Source organism: Neoarius graeffei, chromosome 5, assembly GCF_027579695.1.
Source record: "Neoarius graeffei isolate fNeoGra1 chromosome 5, fNeoGra1.pri, whole genome shotgun sequence".
Classification (NCBI taxonomy): domain Eukaryota; kingdom Metazoa; phylum Chordata; class Actinopteri; order Siluriformes; family Ariidae; genus Neoarius; species Neoarius graeffei.
Window position 1 is genome coordinate 73115326 of NC_083573.1, and position 24838 is coordinate 73140163.

The 24838-nt window shown below is 40.0% G+C and overlaps 1 protein-coding gene across 1 annotated transcript in view; it reads left to right on the plus strand.

Annotated features, from left to right (window-relative positions):
* adgrb1a (adhesion G protein-coupled receptor B1a) overlaps window positions 1-24838 on the plus strand; it is a 107351-nt gene that overhangs the window by 76222 nt on the left and 6291 nt on the right. The window contains exons 20-28 of the mRNA XM_060922358.1: window positions 2-152; window positions 1278-1347; window positions 1613-1679; window positions 2073-2158; window positions 9278-9376; window positions 19743-19914; window positions 20047-20142; window positions 20242-20281; window positions 23170-23795. Of these exons, the coding sequence (XP_060778341.1) occupies window positions 2-152; window positions 1278-1347; window positions 1613-1679; window positions 2073-2158; window positions 9278-9376; window positions 19743-19914; window positions 20047-20142; window positions 20242-20281; window positions 23170-23795 (1407 nt within the window). The remainder of the gene's footprint in view (window position 1; window positions 153-1277; window positions 1348-1612; window positions 1680-2072; window positions 2159-9277; window positions 9377-19742; window positions 19915-20046; window positions 20143-20241; window positions 20282-23169; window positions 23796-24838) is intronic.

The window sequence follows — 24838 nt, forward strand, 5'->3', positions numbered from 1 at the left end:
GGTTGTTTGTACTCTTGTGGCTGCTTTTCTACACTTCTTCTTTCTATCCTCCTTTTGTTGGGTTCTGACGGAGGCCTGGCAGTCTTACATGGCTGTGACTGGCCGTTTGAGAAACCGCATCATCCGCAAGCGCTTCCTCTGCCTGGGATGGGGTGAGCTCTGTCTGTCTGCTCTATATTTAGCTGTCTTTAATCACTGTTTGCTACTCTCTTCAATCCATTTTCTCTGACACAAACTAGGCACTCCATGAGTAGTCTGGATTACCAAGCAGGCCAGGCTAAGAGACCTTTTTTATTTATTCTGCTGGGATTTTTCTCTCACCCCCAGCCAACTCTCCCATATCACACAAGAGCTACCAGCCATGGGCAGTGAAGCGTAACGCATACTTTTGCTTGGAGGAAAGTAGTGCACATGTGAAGGAAATCACTTTTACCTTTCTCTGCAAACATGAGGTCACAGATGTCCATGATTGGCCACTATTGCTGTGATTGACATCGGAGAGAGAATATCACCCCTCCCACCCAACAAGCATGGCTAATTTTGCTGTCTTGGCTCCAGCTGGCTATGGCATTGTTGGGAGTCAAACTTTTGATTTCCCAAGAGTAGTGGATTATTTTAACAAATTCTGCCTGGACAAATTGCCTGTTCTAGTCTTGGCTAACAAATGCCACTTCTAAACAGTCCAAATAGGATAATAAAGAGGACAGTAGATTAAAATATTTAGGGAAAGAGATCTGTTGGAATGAGAGTGGAAAAGCAAGGAATGTGAATGATGCTTCTGAAGGTTCAGTGCTTTGCCATGCTTGCTATGTGATTGACAGCACTGTGGTGCAGTGTTTAGCACTCTCACCCCACAGCAAGAGGATTCTTGGGTTCAAACATTCTGGCCAACTGGGGTCTTTCTGGGTGGAGTTTGCATGTTCTCCCCCTACCTGTGTGGGTTTCCTCCAAGTGCTCCTGTTTCTTCCCAGAGTCTGTAAACATGCAGATTAGGTCAAGTAGCAAAGCAACATTACCCATAGGTGTGAATGTGAGTGCGAATGATTGTTCATCTTAGTGTTAGCCCTTTGATGGACTGGCAACCCTCCCAGGGTGTAAAAAAAAATGTCAGTTGGGATTGGCTACAGCTTCCTCCGTGACCCTGACAGATAAGCGGTGTAGATAATGGAACAATTATGTCTTAAAATTTAGGCATAGGTATTATTATCCAGTACATCGTGTTTAATTATTATTCTCCCTTTCTTTTCTTTTCTTTTCTTTTCTTTTCTTTTCTAAAGGCTTACCTGCTCTTGTTGTGGCTATCTCTGTTGGTTTTACCAAGGCTAAAGGATATGGTACAGTTAACTAGTAAGTCTACTTTTACCATAGCCTTTGCAGTCTGTTGCATCCTTTTAAACTTACTCAATAACATGGAATGGATTACTGGATTTAGTGTTTCACAAATATGCAAATTCCTTCTTTCATGGATCATACATCCTCTGTCTGAAATGACCTTTCTCAGTCTTACCAGTTCTTTTTCCCTTATGTGTCACCTTTTCTTAACCTCTCTCTCTCTCTCTCTCTCTCTCTCTCTCTCCTCTGTGTTACTCTTTGTTTCTTTCTACCCTGCTAGCTGCTGGTTGTCTCTGGAAGGAGGGCTCTTGTACGCATTTGTGGGACCAGCTGCAGCTGTAGTCTTGGTACTTTCTTGGTCCTTGCTTTCCTGTTTGAGAGAGAGATTTCTTCCCAGCTCTTCATCTCTCCAGCTGCTACAAAATTACAGTCCTTTAGGGCAGGCAATGAGACTTTTGTAAGGGATAGCTAAATAGACACTCCTTGTTTGCTTATCAATAGCTGACCCTTGAATTAACTAAAACACTATTCCCAGAAAGCCTGCAGCACAATATCTGGTGGAAAACATTTATGGATTTAGGTGTCTGTTTAAACAGAAGAGCATAGACTAATCTCTATAATTGGATCTAGGGAGTTAATCTCCGCTTTGTGTAATCATGTTTGGTGCCAGTTATTTTTTTATCAGTGAGAATGTTTTGTCTTGTGCATGTCCGTTCACCTCTGTGTTTTCTCTTCTCCAGGTTAACATGGTTATCGGGATTCTGGTTTTTAACAAACTGGTGTCCAAAGACGGCATTACTGATATGAAACTGAAGGAGAGGGCAGGGTATGCCTCATCATACATCCATCAAAGCAGCAAAGCATATAGGCTCAGTAGCCAGGCCTCTGTCTCTCTCCCTACAAAGACTGCACACAGGAAAAATGGATTAGTTACTGATCAAGTCAAAGGGTAGACGAGGAGAGGGAAGGATGAAGAGTGACGGACAGAGTGAAAGAGAGAGCGGGATTATAACAATAAAAAGGTCAAGAGAAAAATATGCATCATTTGTTCTAGCAAAGCAATAAGAATAATTTAATGGTCTTTAAAGGATGGAAGTAGACAAAAGACATCAGGAAGGAAGTGAAGGGGTAGATACACGGGCGAGATCAGAGAGGACTGGCTGTTGATCCTTCAAAAGCAGCATAGCTCACGTAAACAGCCTTGCATTCCTTTGATTTTTTTTTTCAATTTGTATCCTCAGCTTCTCTTAATTTTTGAGTGGTGCTATTTGCTGTAGATGTTCTAAACTTGTACATGTCCAGGCCTGCTTTTATTTTCTTAATGGGAATGGTTGTTTAAAGGAAAGCAGTCAAGCCCAGCAAAGGCAAACACAAAACAATAATTCTCTAACATTTCATATATCTAATCAATATAGTTCAGCTTGAGCAGTTTTCCCATTACCTTTCATTGATTAAAACAAGTTTTAAATCATCTAACTTAAAGGGGCTACTGATTATAATATAAACTGAGAATTGTTATTGTAGCCTTAAATATTGTGCTGTATGGATTAGTGATATTATTTCACCTTTTGCTTGTACAATCACAGTTATGACAATTATTCCATTGTGGTCATGGATCATTAATACCACAGACGAATAATCAGGTATTCCCATAGTCGTTTATGTTACAGCATTTATTTTTGTCACTGGACCTCTCTTTCTGATATTTGTTTCCTTTCCTGGGCACCTGCTTTGGTTTGCCTGCAGGCTGCTGTGTGGCCATCACCACCATTGTTTATGCATCTAGCAGCTTCATTTTTCTCCTTTCATTTGTTTCAAATTATTTTTCAGAACACAAGTGTGTCTGTCTTTGCAATGATATTTATGACATTGATTGTTTGTTTTGTTTGTTTACTTTTTTGTGCCAGGGTTACCACAGTATCCCCCTTTGCTCCCACTCAGGGCTGATCTTTCTGCCCACCTGGGCACTGATTGGCACAGACAAAGACCCCCAGATCACCTTGATACTTTGGCTAATATCAATATTGCTAGATCTTGGTAGGGTACTTAGATTAATTCTTAGACTTTTTCCACAGTCCATTTGACAGATTAAGTGGCTCTCGATGCTTTGATTCAATTACTCAAAATTTAGCTCTGTCAAATTAAAGAATGCAAATGAATCCAGAACTGAGACCAGGAGGTACATTTAAATTAATATCTCTCTCTCTCGCTCTCTCTCTCTCTCCTGCTTTGTGTATGTGTGTGTGTTGTTGAGTTTCAGAAAGACATCTATTCCTTTAAAGGCTCCCTTTCCCCTTCTGTCTGTCCCTTGGCCTCATCGAGGTTCAAATCCATAGCATGCTTAATTACAATATTGAATGTGTGCTGTGCCTAACTAAGCACAATGCAGAACCTGCACATGGCTCATGTGCTAACACCTCAGAGATCTGGCAATGCAGGTTGGGATTTTTATTTTATTTTTATTTATTTATTTATTTATTTATTTATTATGAAAAGGACAGTTACAAAAGAGAAATATGGAATAGGCCAGACTAATGATATGCATACTTACAGAAATTCATGAATGTGAATATTATTAGTTTCAATTGCAACTCCAGCATGTGGTACAGAAAGGATTTCTCAAAGACACACTTCATTTTTAAAGAATGTATTTTGGTGTTTAAAACCACTAAATCAACAAAGAAGAAAGACAGAATAAAAAAAAGAAACAGAACATTTAACATATAGTAAGCACATGCATTTGTGTAAATTATTTAGCATATCAGGCAGCTCATCAGACCATCAACTAGTTACAGGGCTAGAGACACTAGATGAGAAATGGGAGAGTTTAACAGATTTTTTTTAAAACCAATTCTGGTCTGATTAGTGAATGGACGACATAGCTTGTGTTAAGAAAAGCTGACAGTGAAAACCTTTATATACACTACATGACCAAAAGTTTGTGGACACCTGGGCAATCACAACCATATGTACTTTTTGAACATCCCATTCCAGATTTAATCTCTCTTTGCCATTATAGGAATGCCCACCCTTCTGGAAAGACTTTGCACTAGATTTTGCAACATGGCTGTGAGGGTTTGCTCATTCACCCACAAGAGCATTAGTGAGGTCAGGCACTGATGACAGGCGAGGAGGCCTGGGGTGTACTCAGCATTCCAGTTTATCCCAAAAGTGTTCAGTGGGGTTAAACTCTATGCTTTGTGCAGGCCACTTTTACACTAAAACTTGGTAAACCATGTCTCCATGGACCTCACATTGTGCCCAGGGGCATTGTCATGCTGGAACATTTTTGGGCCCCTTATTTCCAGTAATTTCTGGTAAAATGTAAACCTACAGCATAAAAAGATATCTTATACAATTGTGTGCTTCCAACTTTGTGGCAACAATTTAGAGAAGGCCCACATATGGATATGGTGGTTGGGTGTCCAAATAATTTTGATCATACTGTGTATGTTGAAAGATGAATGGATAGGGAAGTATGCCTTCACATTCATCCCACATCAAATGCAAAGTAAATATTTTTCCTCTGTTCAGAGTCTGTGTTTCTGAAACATGAAATGCCAGTGCGAAACAAAACATAACCATGTCAAATTGTCTTATGTATAGCCACAAACTAGTCACAACTGTTTAAACATGAAAAGGTTTTGTATCTTGTAAAGGAATTGTAACCATTCAGTCATGTTAATTGCTTATCTTATATTTTCTAAGCAAATAATTTAATGGAAATTAATCTTTACCAATTTTATTTGAGTACCCTGGACTCAAATATTGAAAACAATGACAAAGTCATGCAGAGTTAAGGTCTTTAGACAAAAAGCATGACGCAAAAAAAGATGCAAATGTGTCAAAAATTGTTGACGAATTTAACACAACATTGATATTTACATTAAACATGACACGATTTTGTGAACAGTCCTGTGGCAATGTAATAAGTGATGATAAGCTGGCACTTATTCTTTTGCAAAAAAAGTGAGGGGGAGAGAAACTTTTGGGTACATTCTATCTTAAGAAGGAGATGAGAGCATGGGCAGTTTCACTGCTTGATTCAGGAGTTGCTGAGACTGATAGCAAGTTTCACTACAACGCAAAGTAGGCTACAGACCATGGACTGTACACCCATCATTTTCATAGCCGAGCTCTTCTCCTGTTTTTTTTTTCCCAGGCATTGTCTTTGAAGTCATTATTTTTATAATTTTTGTTTTGCTTGTCAAATAGTTCTTGATTTTGAGACACAAAGGTACCATTCGACTACTATTAAATGCCTTCTTGGTATTGGGACACCCTACATACTGCTTTTTGTGCCCTGATAGTATGGAAGTATGCATTTTCAGATGCAGCCAGACTCAGTGGGAGACTCAGCCAAACCTGCAGTGTTGTGATATTTCCACAACCTGCACCCTGATTGGTTGAATGCATACCTTTCATGGATGAAATATTAGAAAAATTTAATCTGCTTTAAAAAAAAAAAAAAAATGTTTTTTCACACATGAACATTTGTCTTTGATGTGAAAGTGTTCATTTACAGGATAGTCATCCAAAAATATATATTTCCGAATGAAAAAAGTAAAGAACTTTAGTCCGCATTTAGTAATCACCTTCCATCTATTGAAAAAAAAGGTATTTTACAACCCCAATTCCAAAAAAGTTGGGACAAAGAACAAATTGTAAATAAAAATGGAATGCAATGATGTGGAAGTTTCAAAATTCCATATTTTATTCAGAATAGAACATAGATGACATATCAAATGTTTAAACTGAGGAAATGTATCATTTAAAGAGAAAAATTAGGTGATTTTAAATTTCATGACAATAACACATCTCAAAAAAGTTGGGACAAGGCCATGTTTACCACTGTGAGACATCCCCTTTTCTCTTTACAACAGTCTGTAAACGTCTGGGGACTGAGGAGACAAGTTGCTCAAGTTTAGGGATAGGAATGTTAACCCATTCTTGTCTATTGTAGGATTCTAGTTGCTCAACTGTCTTAGGTCTTTTTTGTCATATCTTCCGTTTAATGATGCGCCAAATGTTTTCCATGGGTGAAAGATCTGGACTGCAGGCTGGCCAGTTCAGTACCCGGACCTTTCTTCTACGCAGCCATGATGCTGTAATTGATGCAGTGTGTGGTTTGGCATTGTCATGTTGGAAAATGCAAGGTCTTCCCTGAAAGAGATGTCATCTGGATGGGAGCATATGTTGCGTCTAGAACCTGGATATACCTTTCAGCATTGATGGTGTCTTTCCAGATGTGTAAGCTGCCCATGCCACACGCACTAATGCAACCCCATACCATCAGGGATGCAGGCTTCTGAACTGAGCGCTAACAACTTGGGTCGTCCTTCTCCTCTTTAATCCGAATGACACGGCGTCCCTGATTTCCATAAAGAACTTCAAATTTTGATTTGTCTGACCACAGAACAGTTTTCTACTTTGCCACAGTCCATTTTAAATGAGCTTTGGCCCAGAGAAGGCGCCTGCACTTCTGGATCAAGTTTAGATATGGCTTCTTCTTTGAACTATAGAGTTTTAGCTGGCAACGGCGGATGGCATGGTGAATTGTGTTCACAGATAATGTTCTCTGGAAATATTCCTGAGCCCATTTTGTGATTTCCAATACAGAAGCATGCCTGTATGTGATGCAGTGCCGTCTAAGGGCCCGAAGATCACGGGCACCCAGTATGGTTTTCTGGCCATGACCCTTACGCACAGAGATTCTTCCAGATTCTCTGAATCTTTTGATGATATTATGCACTGTAGATGATGATATGTTCAAACTCTTTGCAATTTTACACTGTCGAACTCCTTTCTGATATTGCTCCACTATTTGTCGGCGCAGAATTAGGGGGATTGGTGATCCTCTTCCCATCTTTACTTCTGAGAGCCGCTGCCACTCCAAGATGCTCTTTTTACAGTATACTCAGTCATGTTAATGACCTATTGCCAATTGACCTAATGAGTTGCAATTTGGTCCTCCAGCTGTTCCTTTTTTGTACCTTTAACTTTTCCAGCCTCTTATTGCCCCGTCCCAACTTTTTTGAGATGTGTTGCTGTCATGAAATTTCAAATGAGCCAATATTTGGCATGAAATTTCAAAATGTCTCACTTTCGACATTTGATATGTTGTCTATGTTCTATTGTGAATACAATATCAGTTTTTGAGAGTTGTAAATTATTGCATTCCGTTTTTATTTACAATTTGTACTTTGTCCCAACTTTTTTGGAATCAGGGTTGTACATGCTTAGCAATATTTCAAATGCTTTTTGTTAATAGAAAGCTTGATATAGTTAGAATTTCTTGAGTCAACCTCTCTTTCACTATCTGGATTGATAAAGATCCTAAGAATGATCAAGAACCAGAAGTCTTAGTACCATGAAAATCAGGCCTATACAACCTGCTGGAGGCTAGAAGTAGTGACGTAAAAGCAGTTACCTCCATCCCAGACTGGTTCACATGCCTTCAGGTAGATGTTGGCTTCTTTAAAATCAAGCTTTAAGAGATGGAGGGTGGATGTGTACACTGTCTAACTGAAAAACAGGATGATGGGAGATGAAGCCAGGGGGAGTGCTGTGTATTAGTGTTGATCAGCAATGTGCTCCTGCAGTAAAACTGTGCTCCCGAAGTGCCTCTAGCCTTCACCATAAAAACTAGCAAAATGACCTTGTAATTCACAAAAACACTGATTGCTTTTTAATATCACTGCCTGCAGCCACCTTTTATTGGTTGGATTGGCCTTTAGCATGGAATTGGATTTTTTATATTATGTGGGGTTCAATCTACATGTCTGCCAGCTGCAGGATCGATTCACTGGCCATGATGCCAGTTATATCTTGCTGATGACTTTAATTGCTATTTTGCAAGTAGCCATTTTGTGTCCATGGACAATAGTATGAATCACAACTGAGCAGCATTTTTCAGATAAGCGATGAGTACATAATGTTCTTGTGTAGTCCCATTTGCGAACATGCCAGTCTCTGGAGATGTTTGGAGTGACCTGATTGTGTTATATACACATGGTAACTATATTTGTGCAAAGCATTCTGGGGTATTCCTGAAGAATACTTATGAAGAGATGGTGGCTCTATTAAATTAAGAGACACATTTTTAATGCTCTTTTGTTAATACTTTATGAGAAGTTGATGCAGTGTGTGCGTGCATGTGTGTGTGTGTGGGGGGGGGGGGGATTAAGGTGCAGACATAGTTTTAATTAGCTGCATTAATAATTATATCAGTGGAAGGTCCCCATACAGAAGGCAAACCTATTTGTGTGTATCTATAATTGTATACCCTGGTAAAAACCAAATGTCCCCACAAAGATAGGAAAATCTGACAATTTTGATTTTGACTGGACATTCAGCTGCTCCCCAAGAGGAAAAAATTATGGAGGGGGGGCACTAAGAAAGGCATTTGGTTACTAAGATTAAGGTTAGGGTTAGATTTAGTTGTTAGAATAACTTTAATTAGCTGCATTAATAATGATGTAAATGGGAGGTCCTTAAAAGGACAGGAAGACAAGTGTGTGTGTGTGTGTGTGTGTGTGTGTGTGTGTGTGTGTGTGCGCACGCTTGCACCTAATATGTATAATATTAACATGGCTTGGGGCATGTATGTGTGTGAGATATTGTTATCAGCTTGTGAATTCTAAGTGTTTCAAAATGACAAACAAATAAAACAATTAAAATCTAATAATAGCTATGCAACCATCAAGAATGGCAGTTGCAGTTATGAACAATTCTCCAATGTCGTTCACCACCTCTCCCATGTACTGCATCTGGATTCAGGCCAATTAATAAACATAAAATTTGAGTGTCATTTCCCCCGTCCCTAAAACATACCCCATAGCCCTGACAGAGAGCTGGAAAGGGGATTCTGTGGCAAAAGGTTTAGTGTGTGTGTATGTATGTTAGTGAATGTGTGTATTTTCAGTGTGTTGATTTGACTTTGCAGTCAGATGACAGTGCCAGTGTACAATATGACGCTCAAATGTGCCAAGTGCGGAGTTATCTCGTCGGCCGACCTTTCCACCACAGCTACCAGTAACGCCATGTTAGTCCTGATAATTATTCTCTACCGCTTGACCTTCAGTTCTCTTTTCCTTTCCTGCTTATTTCTTACCTCACTCTTCTTTGGTTCCGGTTTTCTCCTGATACATTCTCCACTCCCCTTTGGTTCGTTTCCTGAAGGGAGCTAGTGAGAAACACCCCCATGTTTCATGTTAGGGAATATTTTAAAAATAGGATAAAGGTTATGAAAATGTTAAGAACTTAACATACAGCTCTGGAAAAAAAAATAAGGGACCACTACAAAATTATCAGTTTCACTGCTTTTACTATTTACTGTATATGTACGTGTTTGAGGAACATGAACATTTTTGTTTTATTCCAGAAACTACTGACATTTCCCCTAAATTCCACAGAAAAAAATATTGTCACTTAGAGCATTTAATTGCAGAAAATGACAGTTGATCAAAATAACAAAAAAGATGAATGGTTTCAGACCTTGAATAATGCATAGAAATCAAGAGCATATTCAATTTACAACAACACAATATGAATGTTTGAACTTAGGATGACTGCAAAAATCAATATTTGGTGGAATAACCCTGACATTTAATCACAGCTTTCATGCATCTTGGCATGCTCTCCACCAGTTTTTCACATTGCTCTTGTGTGACTTTATGCCTTCTTCTTCTTCTCCTTCTTCTTTCAGCTGCTCCAGTTAGGGGTCGCCACAGCGGATCTGTTCCGCATATTAGATTTGGTATAGGTTTTACACCGGATGCCTTTCCTGACTTAACCCTCCCCAGTCGATCTGGGCTTAGGACCAGTACTAAATATGCAGTGGCTTGTACAATACCAGTGGCTGGGTATTTTAGCTAATCTGCATGTCTTTGAACTGTGGGAGAAACTGGAGTACCCAGAGGAAACCCACACAGACATGGGGAGAATATGCAAACTCAACACAGAAATGCCCCCATCAGCCGTGAGGTGTAAACCCGGAACCTTCTTGCTGTGAGGAGACAGTGCTAACCACTGCACCACCACGCCGCCCGACTTTATGCCACTCTTGGTGAAAAAATTCAATTAGCTCAGCTTTGTTTGATGGCTTGTGACCATCCATTTTCCTCTTGATCATATTCCAGAAGATTTCAGTGGGGTTCAGGTCTGGAGATTGGCATGGCCATGACAGGGTCTTGATTTTGTGGTCCTCTATCCACACCTTGATTGACCTGGCTGTATGCCATGGAGCATTGTACTGCTGGAAAACCCAACCCTCAGAGTTAGGGAACATTGTCAGAGCAGAAGGAAACAAGTTTTCTTCCAGGATAACCTTGTACATGGCTCGATTTATGTGTCCTTCACAAACAAAAATCTGCCCCATTGTAGCCTTGCTGAAGCACCCCCAGATCATCACTGATCCTCTACCAAATTTCACAATGGGTGTGAGACACTGTGGCTTGTAGGCCTATCTAGGTCTCCATCTAACCAGTAGATGACCAGATGATGGGAAAAGCTGAAAATTGGACTCCTCAGAGAAGATGACCTTACTCCAGTCCTCTACAGTCCAATCCTTATGGTCTTTAACAAACCTCAGCCTGGTTCTTCTTTGCTTCTCGCTGATGAATGGCTTTTTTCTAACTTTGCATGACTTCAACCCCACCCGGAGGAGCCTGTTTCGAACCGTCCCTGCCATGCACTTAACCCCAGCTGCCATTTGTCATTCTTTTTGGAGGTCACTTGAAGTCATCCTATGGTTGTTGAGTTGATTAAAGGAATTGACGATCATCCTGGTCAGTGGAGAGTCATTTTCACCCTCTGCCAGTCTGTAACTTTGTTGTCCTCAAAGTGTGCTGCTTGACTTTGTTCTTATGAACTGCCGTCTTTGAAATTTTGAGGATCGAAGCAACCCGATGCTTACTGTATCCCTCTGCCAGAAAAGCCAGAATTGAACCCTTCTTTTTCTCACTCAAAACTTTTCTTTTTAACTCTTTTGGCATGATGAATAGATATTTTTGTATTCCAATTAAATTTAAGTTACTACTAGCACTATTTTTCCATCCAAACTAGTCCTATTGCAAGAGGATAGTGATGACCACAGCAGTGTTTTTTTTAAATACTTTTACTCGTTAAATAAGATTTGGTTCAGGTGATCACTTAATCAGTATCTCATTAAATAAAATGAGGTGTGCTTGTGTTGGAATTCCAGCAAAGACACTGGTATGAAATGGCTGCCATACATAGAGATGCTGATTTAAGAAAAAAATTGAAGTGGTCTCTTAATCTTTTCTAGAGCTGCATATGTGTTTGTGTGCATGAGTATGTGTGTAGTTCTGAGTTAAAATAATAGATAAAAGTGTAAGAAAGGTCATTACTTATGAATTAGGTGGGGTTTACATTAGACCGTATCAGCGGATCATCAAATTAACGTTTTTAAAACGATTAGCGTGCACACAGCAACGCCAATACACGATTCGCGTGCACAGAGCAATGCCAATACACGGATACGCTCGGCTCCACAGGCATCCTGCGCTCCAAATCACTCCACCCTGAACAGCGAGTGCCCTCTGGAGGGTGCGCACTCCGGCCCTGCACAGCTCACAGAGCGCGCGAGTGAAGTGCACGAGCAGTGATTCGGGACTGAGCCGCTGTGTGTGTGATCCTAGTGCATATCGGGCATGCGCGTCACTTACCACTTGCAAGTGGAAGGATGGCAAGCCTAAAGACGATCATAACTACACAATGGGCAGTATTTGCATCAGTATTTGCAGTATTTTCATACTTTTATACTCTTTAATGAAAGGTGATACAAGGCGGAAGTCCGCGCAGTTTTTCAGCAGTCGCGTCACATGACCAACGCCAGCGAATCAGGAAGGTGGATGTCACAGTGACGTTGTCCAATGACGACGCCAGCTAGAGCTCAGCACAGCGTATCCGCGTATTCTCAATGTTTACACACCACCGTACCAGACACGATCTGGATTGAATACGTGGATCCTGGCGGATTCCCGTTTCCCGGTGTTTCCAGGCGTTTTAATGTAAACGGACAGTGCATCCGCGAAGAAAACGAGACAGATACGGTCTAATGTAAACTTGGCCTTAGAGTTTACGCACATTGTATAGCCAAAATTGCAGTGTCGATCACAAAGTTTATGGTGAAACAGGAAGGTTTGGACAAAAGTGTCCTTTTTTGGACACATCATTGAGGTTGATGGAGGCATGTCTTTCCTGTTTCTCTGGAAAGTTTATGTGCAACGCTGCTGTTGTGCGTGTGCATATATATATAAGTTATGACAGAAAAATTTTTGTATGAAAATTGTGTTGTACGTAGCTTAGATATTGTCTAGTAGTCTGTTATTTGCTCTGTGTGTGCGTGTACATACAGACAGAATGGAGGCAGATGAAGTGTCCACATATGTAGGAGATATTCGGGGTTATTACACACACACATTTTATATATATATATTGTGTGTGTGTGTAAAATTCTGTGACCTCATGTGACCTGAAATACTTTTATATTAATGATATATTCATCGATACACAGGCCCACATTGAGGTCAAAGAATAAATATTAAATAAATTACAAGAATCTCTGCATTTTTGTGTACATGGGTCAGTTCAGTTTTCCTGTGACTGAAAAGTAAGGAAATGATTAGTTGGGGTAATCAAAATAATAATAATAATAATAATAATAAGACAAAATTCATGAAAACGTTCAAGACAGTTTGATTATCATGCTATGGATGAGGACAATGAACTTTTCATGTCCATTGCTGTGTTGTATGTCCATCATGTTCTCATTCACCTTTTCATTTATCACTCTCTTGGGTTCTTCATAGTCCTTTATTCAGATTTGTTATTTTACCTGCTGTTCCTCCTCCCATATTTTCATTCATATTCAAACTTACATGCATATTATATATGTGAATTACACGCATAAAAAAATATAATTACATGACGTATGTCCTTGTATGTCTTAATAATAATAATAAATGTTATATATACAGTGGTGCTTGAAAGTCTGTGAACCCTTTAGAATTTTCTATATTTCTGCATAAATATGACCTAAAACATCATCAGATTATCACACAAGTCCTAAAAGTAGATAAAGAGAACCCAGTTAAACAAATGAGACAAAATATTATACTTTGTCATTTATTTATTGAGGAAAATGATCCAATATTACACCTGTGAGTGGCAAAAGTATGTGAATCTTTGCTTTCAGTATCTGGTGTGACCCCCTTGTGCAGCAACAACTGCAACTAAATGTTTCCGGTAACTGTTGATCAGTCCTGCATACCAGCTGGAAAATGTCCTGACATTTTCCTTTAAAATTCGCTGGTATAATTCAGAATTCATTGTTCCGTCAATGATGGCAAGCCATCCTTGGCCCAGATGCAGCAAAACAGGCCCAAACCATGAAACTACCACCACCATGTTTCACAAATGGGATAAGGTTCTTATGCTGGAATGCAGTGTTTTCCTTTCTCCAAACATAGCGCTTCTCATTTAAACCAAAAAGTTCTATTTTGGTCTCATCCGTCCACAAAACATTTTTCTAATAGCCTTCTGGCTTGTCCACATGATCTTTAGCAAACTGCAGATGAGCAGCAATGTTCTTTTTGGAGAGCAGTATCTTTCTCCTTGCAACCCTGCCATGCACACCATTGTTGTTCAATGTTCTCCTGATGGTGGACTCATGAACATTAACATTAGCCAATGTGAGAGAGGCCTTCAGTTGCTTAGAAGTTACCCTGGGGTCCTTTGTGACCTCGCCGACTATTACACACCTTGCTCTTGGAGTGATCTTTGTTGGTTGACCACTCCTGGGGAGGGTAACAATGGTCTTGAATTTCCTCCATTTGTACACAATCTGTCTGACTGTGGATTGGTGGAGTCCAAACTCTTTAGAGATGGTTTTGTAACCTTTTCCAGCCTGATGAGCATCAACAGTGCTTTTTCTGAGGTCCTCAGAAATCTCCTTTGTTTGTGCCATGATACACTTCCACAAACGTGTTCTGAAGATCAGACTTTGATATATCCCTGTTCTTTAAATAAAACAGGGTGCCTACTCACACCTGATTGTTATCCCATTGATTAAAAACACCTGACTCTAATTTCACCTTCAAATTAACTGCTAACCCTAGACGTTCACATACTTTTGCCACTCATAGATATGCAATATTGGATCATTTTCCTCAATAAATAAATGACCAAGTATAATATTTTTGTCTCATTTGTTTAACTGGGTTCTATTTATCTACTTTTAGGACTTGTGTGAAAATCTGATGATGTTTTAGGTCATATTTATGCAGAAATATAGAAAATTTTAAAGGGTTCACAATATTTCAAGCACCACTGTACAGTGCTCAGCATAAATGAGTACACCCCCTTTGAAAAGTAACATTTTAAACAATATCTCAATGAACACAAACAATTTCCAAAATGTTGACAAGACAGTTTAATACAACATCTGTTTAACTGATTATGTGAAAGTAAAGTTAATAATATAACTTAGATTACACATCTTTTCAGTTTTACTCAAATTAGGGTGGTGCAAAAATGAGTACACCCCACAACAAAACTACTACATCTAGTACTTTGTATGGCCTCCATGATTTTTAATGACAGCACCAAGTCTTCTAGGCATGAAATGAACAAGTTGGCGACATTTTGCAACATCAGTCTTTTTCCATTCTTCAACAATGACCTCTTTTAGTGACTGGATGCTGGATGAAGAGTGATGCTCAACTTGTCTCTTCAGAATTCCCCAAAGAAAATAATTTCTTTACACCACAAAGGTGAAGGCTACAAGAAGATCAGCAAAGCTTTACTTATCAGTCAGAATACTGTAGCAAAAGTGGTACAAAAATTTAAGAAAGCTGGAACTGCAACCATCTCACAGAGACATCCAGGTCATCCACGGAAGTTAACACCTCAACAGGAGCATCTTCTAATGAGAAGGGTTGAAGAAAATCGGCATGCAAGTTCACTGCAGTTATCTAAAGAGGTAGAAAGCCAAACTGGGGTGACTATTTCCCGTGACACAATACGGCGTACACTGCTGAGGAATGGCATGCATGGATGCCGTCCACGAAAGAAGTCTCTCCTAAAGCCCAGGCACAAAAAAGCCCACCTAGAGTTTGCCAGGGCCCATGCTGACAAAGATGAAGACTACTGGGACTCTATACTCTGGAATGATGAAACCAAGATAAATGTTTTTGGAACTGATGGCTTCAAAACTGTATGGCGTCGCAAAGGTGAGGAATACAAAAAAAAATGCATGGTGCCTACAGTGAAACATGGTGGTGGCAGTGTCCTTATGTAGGGCCGCATGAGTGCTGCTGGTGTCGGGGAGCTGCATTTCATTGATGACATCATAAATTCACAGATGTATTGCTCTATACTGAAAGAGAAGATGCTACCATCACTCTGTGCCCTTGGTCGTTGTGCACTTTTCCAACATGACTAAACACACATCTAAGGCCACTGTTGGATTCCTGAAGAAGAACAGGGTGAAAGTGATTCAGTGGCCAAGTATGTCTCCTGATCTGAACCCAATCGAACACCTATTGGGAATTCTGAAGAGACAAGTTGAGCATCATTCTCCATCCAGCATCCAGTCACTAAAAGAGGTTGTTGTTGTTGTTGTTGTTGAAGAATGGAAAAAGATTGATGTTGCAAAATGTCGCCAACTTGTTCATTCCATGCCTAGAAGACTTGGTGCTGTCATTAAAAATCATGGAGGCCATACACAATACTAGATGTAGTAGTTTTTGTTGTGGGGTGTACTCATTTTTGCACCACCCTAATTTGAGTAAAACTGAAAAAAATGTGTAATCTAAGTTATATTATTAACTTTACTCTCACATTATAAGTTAAAAAGATATTATATTAAACTTTTTCTTGTCAACATTTTGGAAATTGTTTGTGTTCATTGAGATATTGTTTAAAATGTTACTTTTCAAAGGGGGTGTACTCATTTACGCTGAGCACTGTATGTATTATATATATATATATATATATATATATATATATATATATATATATATACACACACACACACACACACACACGAAAGCACGAAGCAGTGCCTAAAAGTGGGGCTCCTGATGAGTGTATGAGCAAAATATGAGCATATGAACCATCACATTGTGTAGTGTAGTGTATTTCACGTCAGTAAATTACTGCATTGTCTTGTGACCATGATAGCAATAATGAGAGACGCATCACAGTTACAAATACATATTTAGTCCTTTCTTTGACACTGCATGCCATATGCCAGAAACAACACCACAATATTTATTATGGTGTGACTCTGCTGGGTGCCTGGCAGACAGCATTGAACCAGCGCTTTCACTTTACATCATTACTGTATAGTTACAATCAAATATTATCACACATAAGAACTAATTGATATCAATCTGCAGTAGTTTTAGATTATCTAAAATTAAGGAAAGATGCTCATAATTACTATTGAACTATACAATTATTATGTTTACACGAGTATGCAGAGTAAGAAATCACTTAGGTAAAAAAGCAGATAATGCAAAGACACATTGGTCATAATGAAAAAAAACAGTAGGATAAAATCCTTCTTGGGGGGGGGGCCCTACTGGAAAACATACACCTCAACCGAATGCAACATATGAGCTCCAAGGGTTCAAGATGCAGTTTTGATATTTCAGATTTTATATATCAAACAGTTGTCTAGTTACAGCTGTCAATTGTCAAACAAGCTAGTGGACTAATAAAACTGTTTTCACTCATTTTATCTGAAACTGTCATGAATATTTTCCACAAAATGTGTTTCTAAATAATCTGTTATTTTTAAAAAGCAAATTAAAAATAAGCACTGGATAAAAACCCATCTATCGTAAGTAAATAAAGATACAAATTTTGTTGTCTGGTGGTCAAGTGTTTATGAGATATGTTGCCTTGCACTTACAATCAGGTACCCTGTGGTGGTACACATACATCATTCGACCATACGGACGTCATATGGTCACAAAAGCCATCAAAAATCAAGTTGATGCATTACCATATTCTCTTAAGTATGGAGCTCCGCTATTATTAATTACATGGATTTGGTGAAATTTACATTGATTATGTTGTTACAGTGGAACTTCTAAAGGGGTGGGATATATTAGGCAGCAAGTGAACAGTCAGTTCACAGTTGGAAGCAGGAAAAATGGGCAAGCTTAAGGATCTGAGCGACTTTGACAAGGGTCAAATTGTGACAGCTAGATGACTGGGTCTTAGACTGGGTCTAAGCATCTCCACAATGGCACATCTTGTGGGGTGTTCCTGGTATGCAGTGGTTAGTACATGCCAAAAGTGGTCCAAGGAAGGACAACCAGTGAACCATCTTTCTGTTTTAGCAAGCATTAACTTTTTCAGCAGTTTGTGCTACAGTAGCTCTTCTGTGGGATTAGACCATATAGGCTAGCCTTCGTGCCCTATGCAAATAGTGAGCCTTGGCCGCCCATGACCCTATCATCAGTTTACTGGTTGTCCCCCCTTGGAATACTTTTGGTAGGTACTAACCACTGCATACTGGGAACACCTCACAAGATGTGCTATTTTGGAGATGCTCAGATCCAGTCATCTAGCCATCACAATTTGACCCTTGTCGAAGTCACTCAGATCCTTACACTTGCCCATTTTTCCTGCTTCCAACACATCAACTTCAAGAACTGACTGTTCTCTTGATGCCTAATATACCCACCCCTTGACAGGTGCCACTGTAATGACATAATTAATGCAGTTGATTTGCCTGTTATTGTTTTTAATTTTATAGCTCATTGATGTGTACACACACACACACACACACACACACACACACACACACACACACACACACAGATCATGGGCATGAATGTCATGGCAATATTGAACTGTTCTTTTTCTGGGGAAGAATGTTAAAACAGCAACAAGAATTTGGTGCACAAGTTAAAGATATTTTCTAGGATATTTGTTAGAGTCAGAATTATACATACAGGGTCAGAAATATGCATCCACCCACTTTTATTATTAATTCAGTGGTGCTGGAAGTTCCAAAATGTCTTTTAACTTACTAAGGCCAGGCCTCTTCACTTCCTTTTAGTGATCATGATTGAGTACAGTTGGTAGCTTCTGTCTGCCAAAATAAAAAAGGGTTTGTTGACAAGTACAAGTTATTGGGAGTTGTAGCCACTTTGCCAAGGTCTGGAAGAAGACCCAAACTGTCACCCTCAGCTGAGAGGAAACTGGTTCAGATGATCAGATGGGTTAGGTGACTGAATGTGCAGAGTTTTGCACACAGGTTGAGGATGTATTGAATTTCATTTTTACTATTAGATAAAGATCGCGGATACAAGCGGCTGAAATGAGTTTCCTTCGCAGGGTGGCTGGGCGCTCCCTTAGAGATAGGGTGAGAAGCACAGTCACTCGGGAGGAGCTCAGAATAGAGCTGCTGCTTCTCCACATCGAGAGGAACCAGCTGAGGTGGCTCGGGCATCTTTTTCGGATGCCTCCTGGACGCCTCCCTGGGGAGGTGTTCCAGGCATGTCCCCCCGGGAGGAGGCCCCGGGGAAGACCCAGGACACGCTGGAGGGACTATGTCTCTCGGCTGGCCTGGGAATGCCTCTGTGTTCTTCCCGAGGAGCTGGCCGAGGTGTCTGGGGAAAGGGAAGTTTGGGCTTCCATGCTTAGACTGCTGCCTCCGCGACCCGGTCCCGGATAAGCGGAAGAAGATGAGACGAGACTATTAGATAGTCCCTCCTTCCAATTTTTGTGTCCGACATCTAGGACACCATGTGGCTTACGCCCGTACAATAATTCAAACAGGGAAAACCCCATGGGAAGCTCTCCTCAAACAGGGAAGCTCTCCTTTCTGTTTCCTCCCACCATATAAACCCTCAGCTGTCACTGCAAGACACACATCATTAATAAAACACAGGTGTGATCACTTTGTCACTCACCTTCCCCTGCCTCGCCCTCCATTCACAAACTGGTGCTTAACCACACCCCTGCTGCCACAACCCCAAAATAAATTAAAACTTGTGCACCAAATTCTTTTTTTTTCTATTAAAGATCCATGTTGCACCATCATTCTCCCACAGAAAAGTAAGAGTTCAAAGAAATAAATGAAATGAAAGCCCAGTATTGCCATGACATTCATGTCCATGATGAGTGTATGTAGACTTCTGACCACAATTATACACATGGGTATGGGCAATCCTATTGAGTATTTCATGCTGATTAAACTGAAATGCTGAATGCTCAATAGGTCTAAAACTGAAAGAGGAAAATAAATGATGTATTTCATCTGTCACATTTTTAAGTTGTCCAAAACTAAAAGCAGGTATGCTTATCTGTAAACTTTACCCTTTTTGTGGTTTTGAATGATGTATATTTCCCCTCCTTTCCTGCAGGGCATCTCTCTGGAGCTCATGCGTGGTTCTGCCACTGTTAGCACTCACCTGGATGTCTGCAGTGTTGGCCATTACTGACCGCCGCTCAGCTCTCTTCCAGATCCTCTTCGCCATCTTCGACTCCCTTGAGGGCTTTGTCATTGTGATGGTGCATTGTATCCTGCGCAGAGAGGTGTGCAAATATGGGCAAAACTGTACCAATGACTAACTGTATCTTTGGGCTAATAGGAGAAATAAAATTGTATGAAAAATTACAATGCGTGATTTCTGTCAGGGTTTGACCTCTGTTTATGTGGTACTTTAGGTTCAAGAAGCAGTGAAGTGTCGAGTTGTTGACCGCCAAGAAGATGGAAATGGCGACTCGGGTGGATCTTTTCAGAATGGTCATGCGCAGCTCATGGTAATTAAATCAGTAATACTCCACAGTAAGGATGTCTGTATACTCACTATATCCCTTCTGTCACCTTCCACTAAAACTGCCTTCTTGCATTTTCCTCAGACTGACTTTGAGAAGGACGTTGACATTGCTTGCAGATCAGGTACGGCATCATTCTAGATATTTCAGTGCCTCAGAGTGAGAATTGCTTTCTTTTTTCATACTGTTTCACATACCAAGAGCCATTGCAATTGTGTCAGCCTCTTGAGGGTCCGGCTGGCTGTTTTGACAAGAAGCACACCACATTACATACCCATCATGCAATTTCTGCCTTGAGAGCCACAGTGTGCTTGCCGCTGAGCTGTATTGTTCAGGTAAATAGGGCTGTCTGTCTCTTGTTGTGTCTCAGATCCACCGCTTCTAATTAAGTCCCTCCCGACATCTCGCCATCAAATAGCACTCTCTTCTCTGATATCCATCAGAGCTGTGAATCTGATTATCTCTGTAGATGCCATATCACACCGGCATCTAGCCACATAACATGGCTGAGATGCACAGTAAGGCTGACAGAGTGTTTAAGGAGTGATTTGTGTGTGTGTGTGTGTGTGTGTGTGTGTGTGTGTGTGTGTGTGTGTGTGTGTGAGACAGTTATAATGCATTGAATGGACATAATCCTTTATCGTGGAGATCTGGCCAGTTACATCAAAGATGGCTGTATCAGGAATGTTTTATATGACAGCACTAGCATCTGCTTGTATTATCATTGTTGTCATTGGCAGTGTTGCTTTCAATCATGAGCTTCTAACACATAATGGTTATTTTCCAAAAGACCTATCATTTGCCTAAATCGAGTAGACACAGCAAGCTAAGTGCAGTAACTACTGTGTGTTAATTCATAGTTTTGATGTCTTCGGTATTGTTCTACAATGCAGAAAACAGTCAAAATACAGGAAAACCTCTGAAGGAGTAGATGTGTCCAAACTTTTGGCTGGTACTGTATATTAAATAGCAAGCTACTTTGGTTTCAAAACATACCTGGCCATAAACAGAGGTATTCTAGTAGCTTGTTTATGTCTTCCAAATAAACAAATATGAATGAAAATGTACTGATTCCAGGAGTCATGATTGAGATTAGGGGTGACCATAATGAACTGTTATAGTCCAGGCAAAGTGTAATGCACAAACAAACAAACAAACAAATAAATAAATAAACATGCAAGTAAGTAAGTAATTAAGTAAGTTTATCTCGGGGGGGGGGACTTCACTGGTGCCTTGCAAAAATAATATATCCATGGGTGCCCTTTGGCAAAAGAGGTCACATGCTGTCAAAATAGAAAAGAAGAGCCAAGACATTCACATAGTTAATTTTAAGAAGCCTTTATTTTAGTGCCATTAAAACATATTAAAACTGCACCTATGTGTTTTGGCTTCTCTGAGCCTTCATCAGAGTGTTCTCTCTTTCACGCACACCACACTGTGGCTACAACCAAGAAAATGATTAGGTAATGGCTGTGGATACAATCAGTGAATCAGCTGTCATACTAATCAGCAGCTATGCGGCTCTAAAACTGGTCAATATTACTGGTTTGGGTTTAGAAGGCAGAAAAATCCAAAGAACAAAAATAAACCAATGACACCAATAAATATGTTAAATTAGGAATGTAAACTTGATTCATCTCATCTCATCTCATCTCATTATCTCTAGCCACTTTATCCTTCTACAGGGTCGCAGGCAAGCTGGAGCCTATCCCAGCTGACTACGGGCGAAAGGCGGGGTACACCCTGGACAAGTCGCCAGGTCATCACAGGGCTGACACATAGACACAGACAACCATTCACACTCACATTCACACCTACGGTCAATTTAGAGTCACCAGTTAACCTAACCTGCATGTCTTTGGACTGTGGGGGAAACCGGAGCACCCGGAGGAAACCCACACAGACACGGGGAGAACATGCAAACTCCACACAGAAAGGCCCTCGCCGGCCACGGGGCTCGAACCCAGACCTTCTTGCTGTGAGGCGACAGCGCTAACCACTACACCACCATGCCGCCAACTTGATTCATGGTTAATAAATTTAAAATAGTTTTATCACTAATGTTAATCTATACTTGTATTTGTAATTACATCACAATAAATGTATGATACATCCCTTGAAATATGCTATTAGATATATAAAAAAAGCTTTGAAAGTATAAACATCATTTCCACAAGTTAATTAATGTTTTACACTGCTGTTGCAGAGTAATATGTCATTTAATGTCACCATCTTATAGTAGGGGAGGCACAGCAGATAGAGTTGCCATCTCACAGCTCCAGGGTGTAGACTATGTATTTATCTGTCTGAAAGATTAGCAGTAAAGAAGTGGTTTCTGTGGTTACACATAATTAAACTGCTGATGCTTGTGCCACTTGTAGCTAGCAAATGATATGTAAGTTTGTAACTTAATCTAATTAATCTACAGATAACTATGTAATGTTTATTTAAAACATTGTAAATGTTTTTGGTTGTGACAGCAAAGACATTGATATTTATGGGAATATGTTAAATCTTAAAAAAATATCTGTTACTGTCATCTTTTATAAATAGAAAATCCTATAATGTCCCTGTCAGATAAGCTTTCTAGCTACATTTCTACAATATAATGGATGCACCCAAATGTTACAGTATTTGTGTGGTGATTGCACCCCCTGGTGAAATAGATTTTTTTTTTTTTTTTGTTATTCTGCTAAGCATTCTTTTGCTTAGGATTGTGGTGTTAATTGTGGTGCTAAATGATCTTGACAAGTACCTCTCGCTGCAGAACCAAAAGTCCAGTGGGTGGAGTCAGACTTGATCCAGCCCCTCCTACCTGGGTAGAGTCAAAGGAAAATCCAAGGGTGGCAACTGGTTTTTTAGGCTGAAGTTTGTTGTTAAGTGTGTTGTAGATCATCTTGTGGGTTAGCGTTAGGGGTTAGGGTTATCTAGGGTTATCTAGGGTTATAGATAGGATTATCCACCCCTATCTATCTCAAGGTTGATTTTGATGCCTGTCTTTTTCTCTCTCAGGTCCTGGTAAGCGGTCTTCCCTGCAGAGTGAGGAGAAGTTATCCTCTCAGCAGCTCACAGTGCAGAAAGGCTCCAATTTTAATACGATGCCTGCCAGCATGGCCAAAGTACACCTGCAGAATGTGGCAGAATATGGCAGCCACACGCTCACACTGCGCCGTGACAAAGGAGCTACAGCAGGCATCAGCACTGAGCTGCCTGGTGCCAAGGCCATCTACGTATGTGATGGAGAGCTTTTCAAACAACTGGAGGGGGACAATGTGGGGTCTGAGGGAGGTGGAGTGACACAAGGCTACAATAACAATACCATCACTGCCACCACCCTCAGGCCAACCAAGCCAACCAAAGAGGACTCCAAGTACAACATCAGCATCGAGCATGTGCCACAGACCAGACTCATCCATTTGAGCAACACAGCTAGCACAGAGGCTGTGCCAGGGTATGGGATAAAGAGTTTTCCTGCTGAAAGGGTGAATGTGCCATGCTCAGAGAAGGACTCCCCCTTACAGAACATATCCAGTGAGTCACACAGGACTAACAGCGCATTAGAGCCAACGGACTCAGGGAATTCAGGTGTGATGTCAAAGAGTGAGACCATCTCCACACTGTCCATGAGCTCCTTAGAGGTAAGCCAGTAAAGATGTAGTTTATAAGGTTATATATGTTTCCAAATTTGAATTCATAGATGATAGAGTTAATCTGTTTTTGTGCCACAACCATAGCTTGTGCTGTATAACAATTTACTCATGATGATGTCCACTTACTGATGTTTATGTTACTATGGCTAGATACAGTTCCAATTTACTGCATTTTTTTTTCAAAGTTGTTCAAATTAACTTTTTTTAACATGACTAATATCAGATGCTAGTCTGAATATTTCACATTCTTTAACTGACCCTAATGTGAGATCAATCATGTGAAACAAGAAGTGAGAAATGTCAGCTTGTTTACCTATGTTTGTAGTTCATGTAAATTGTTAACATTCCTGAGCCACAAAATAGAATTAGATAGTTTGATGAATGTTGGAACTCACTGCGAATCTTTCTAGTTACATGAAAGTTTTGTTGATTATTCATTTTTAAAGCAATCCACAGCCTGTAACTCACTGTGTGACATTTTCACACTTGTCCTGACTGCCTGCAAAATCCAGGCAGTATGCGGTTCTTTGTAGCACGCATAAATCTTATGAGATTTGAGACTCAAGAGTGTCAAGATTCAAGAGAGCTTTATTGTCAATACGTCCATATACAAGTGCATTGAAATTCCATTTACCTCAGGCTTCCCATAATGCATTTACAGAGAAAATAGATTACAAAATAAGGTATATCAATAACTATCTATATAAATCTAATTAGACATTTGCTATCTAAACTTCTAGCTATCTAAGTACAATAAACAACATGAATGGCAAAACAAAGACAGGTGCAAAGTGGTAATTTGCATTTGTGTGCAAATGTTCATTTTAGTGCAAAAATACAAGGGAATGGAATTTAGTCTGAAGAGTTCAAGTTTTCCAGGATATTAAAACAAGATAAGACAAGTGCGAAGTGAGCATTGTGCATGTGTGTGCAAATGGATCAGAAGTGAACATGAAACTGTAGTTTCCGTTCAAACCGTGTGGTTTCTGTCAGTTCTCCGAGGTAACAGTGAGTTGAGCACACTGACTGCC